This window comes from Adiantum capillus-veneris, unplaced genomic scaffold (genome assembly GCF_014529385.1).
Source record: "Adiantum capillus-veneris isolate H3 unplaced genomic scaffold, ASM1452938v2 Hic_scaffold_323, whole genome shotgun sequence".
Taxonomy (NCBI): domain Eukaryota; kingdom Viridiplantae; phylum Streptophyta; class Polypodiopsida; order Polypodiales; family Pteridaceae; genus Adiantum; species Adiantum capillus-veneris.
In genome coordinates this window covers 144,566-147,740 of record NW_028221435.1, presented here as the reverse complement: position 1 = coordinate 147,740, position 3,175 = coordinate 144,566, and the positions used below count along the sequence as shown (strand labels likewise).

General features: G+C 44.3%; 1 protein-coding gene across 1 annotated transcript; it reads right to left on the bottom strand.

Annotated features, from left to right (window-relative positions):
• Window positions 1-860: 860 nt before the first annotated feature.
• LOC147417219 (uncharacterized) lies at window positions 861-1,815 on the bottom strand. The gene is made up of 2 exons (XM_086507792.1): window positions 1,414-1,815; window positions 861-1,037 (listed from the first exon to the last, which is right to left on the bottom strand). The coding sequence occupies exons 1-2, from the start codon at window positions 1,739-1,741 to the stop codon at window positions 1,015-1,017; spliced, it is 351 nt and encodes a 116-aa protein (XP_086363918.1). The 5' UTR covers window positions 1,742-1,815; the 3' UTR covers window positions 861-1,014.
• Window positions 1,816-3,175: the final 1,360 nt, after the last annotated feature.

Genomic DNA, 3,175 nt, shown 5'->3' with positions numbered 1-3,175 from the left:
CAGTCCGAAGTCATGGCCAAGCCATCATGAGCCCTAAAGTTGAGTCGAAGCCTAGATGAGGCATTGGAGCGTGTCTTGCCGTTTTTTGTTGAGTCCAATCCAAAGTCTAAAGAAGATGACTATCTTTTCTCTCCCTAAGAGGGGAGGTGTGGTGTGTGGCTGGATAGGCAATGGTGTGAACCACCAATGTAACCAACTCTCAAGTTCATAAAGACATGCCTCTTAGAGGGGACACACTCGGTTTCTATTCTTGTGCACTTCACAATATTAGTGAACACAAAAAAAAATTCAAAACAAGCCATGCTCCAACTGAGCCATGGCATCCATAGAGCACGAAGATTTACCAGGCAAGGATATTTGTCGCTCAATAGCTTGTACAAGTAAAAATCCAATATTTTCCTTGAAGAAAATTGACGAAGTTTTTTGAGCCCTCAATAGCATGTACAAGTGAAAAGCCAATATTTTCCTTGAAGAAAATTGACAAAGTTTTAAAAGTTTTAGTTTAAATAAGGGGAAATGCTTCAAATTTTGACCAAAAAGTAGGAAGATTTTCCTTGAAGAAAATTGACAAAATTAAAAAGTTTTAGTTTAAATAAGGGGAAATGCTTCAAATAAGTCGGAAGAGTTTAAAGTGTGCCTTTATTTTGCTAGGTTAGAATATAACACATCGAACCAACTAGCATCCTCGAAGTACATATCAAAGGGAGGAATAGAAAAATTCAAAAGCCACCAACCGTTAAAATATCACAATAAACATCACCTTTCATTTGTGTAAACATAGGCATGAACATCATTAAGACTTGCCAAAGCCTTCTATCTTGACAACTGATAAAGAATTTCATGAAAGAATCAAAGGACGATTTTGACATGAATTGAAACTGATTATAGTGAAGAAATCATGAGCTTTTATTGAAGAGAAGCTATGCAAGGAAAGGAATAGCCAACTACAATGGGGCCCATTCACTTAGAAGCTAACAATAGCTTGGAAATTCTAGTATCTCGGAGCGGCAGAGTTTAGTTTCCGGGATATGTCATACCTGCAAGATTGACGACACGTGCGTTAGAAATGAACAAACTCAACGGAAGGCAAGATGCAAGGCAAAATGTTGAATGCAGAGGAGCAAATTTAAGTTCAAGTAATTTTACAAACCAAAATAAAAATTCAAAATGCAATATGTCATTTTCAGCTAATGATTAAATAATATCAGCCTATGCCAAGCTTGGGTAGTTTTCAAGACCTCAAAGAATGTAGTGTAAGAATAAAGTTTGAACTCAAGACGTGACTTGCCAAGGGCAGTGGAATGAGGTTGAACTCAAGGCGTGACTTACCAGGCGGCTATGTTGATCTACGGTCTATCTTATCGGACGGGGCCGAGAGAGAGAGAGAGAGAGAGAGAGAGAGAGAGAGAGAACCTGCACAGCGAGTGCCGCGGGGTAGCTTGAGGCCGCAGCTGGAGATGGCGGCCAGAATGGCGGGGCGATTGAGGAGGCCCAGTACGCCCGGCGGGATGTTGTTGCACACGCACGGCAGCGACGCCGATTTGATGACCTGACAACAGTCACTCCCCAGCGCCGGCCTTGGCGGTGCCGCCCCCATCACGTAATTGGCACACTTCGTTCTCAGCCCCGTCAAGGTGGCCGAGCACGACGCTGCCCCCTCAACCACCTCCGCTCCCTGCAGGGCCCCGCAGCAGGCCATGAGCACAAGGACGGAAGCTATGCCCACTTTCAAGCTCGCCATGTCTGCTTCGCTTGACCACGACGTTGCCTGATCTGCAGCCGGATTGCACTTAGGTCTGGAGTTGATGATCACCACTAGCGCACTCCAGCTGTTTATATACGTGTGTGTGTGTGTGTGTGTGTGTGTGTGTGTGGCGCGCACGGACACACACACAGGGCCCTCACCCACCCCAGCTGATCTGCTTGCATTCATTCTGGCACCGCGTTGTCATAGAGCCAGCCGCACTCGCTGCTGAGCGCTCCCCCTCCCGCCTTGTACTTCTGCCGATAACTGTTGACTTTTTCAGAAGGTGGTAGTTGCGCCGATGTCCTTGCGCTCACTTCAAAGGCCCATGCCCAATTTGACTACACCTCCCTCAAAAGCTTATAGTGCTAGGTCAGTTTCCCACGGGCAGGCTAGCACAAGCAAACAAATTTTACCGGCTGGTCTTGACTCTGATCTCGCTTTAAATTCTCACCCTTTCATCATTCATGCTTGCATTTTTCAACACTTTCCAAAACAAGAAGGTACTCCCTTTTGTTCTCCTTGATGCACTGGGAAGTTGGTGATGTAGAAGATTGGGATGACAATGCAACGCTTGTTCGCACTCTTGAAGAACAGTGAACGAGCTCGACTTTAGGCTAATGAATATGGAGGGAGATCAAGAATAGCCGACCCCAACGGAAGCTCAACATGACAATAAGCGAGCTCTCAAGCCTGTGCAAAGTGTTAGTGGCGGCTCCAAAGCCAGGAAGTATCAAAAACATAATTCTAAGAAGTAGATTCTTCGCTGTCTCCCTAGCCTATGATGGGCCATAGCAGCTTGCATATCCACTTCTTGTAACTTTGATTTTCTTAATCAAAGAACGTGCTTTCATAGTTTTAAAAAACAAGATCTTCGTCGTAATATATTTTCCACTAAGCAAATCAACTAGGTGCTAGAGGATATGCTATAAGCATACGTTAGCAAAACACAGTCAAATTGGGAAGGCTATCTCCCTACTATGGAATTTCCTTATATCAGCACAAATCATGTTACTACTGGGTTGATTCTACAAAAAACACATTAATTTCCACGATTCGATTCCACAAGGAATCTTCGAAGTTGAAAGAAAGTGCACTAGAGTGGATTCCCTTGTGGGTATTCAGCGGCTCCCCCAACACCTTTCTCTATATGTGCCTCATTCATTATGCATGTGTATGTGAAGCAGCGAGACACAAAGAAAGCAGTGCCTGTCGTGTGCATACGCACCTGCAAAAAGCAGCTTCACTTTGCTTGTTTTCAAAAGCAATGCACTTTAGCTTCTCTAAGGTTCAAGATTCCCCCTCTTCCAAAAGCTTCAAAAAACATTTTTGTTTCTCCTATAGATCTAAGAAAAGCCTTGCCAAAACTAAAAATGCTTCTCCAAGCCTTTACATAGAGCTTCATAGGCGAGGGGAGGGAGCGATGTCACG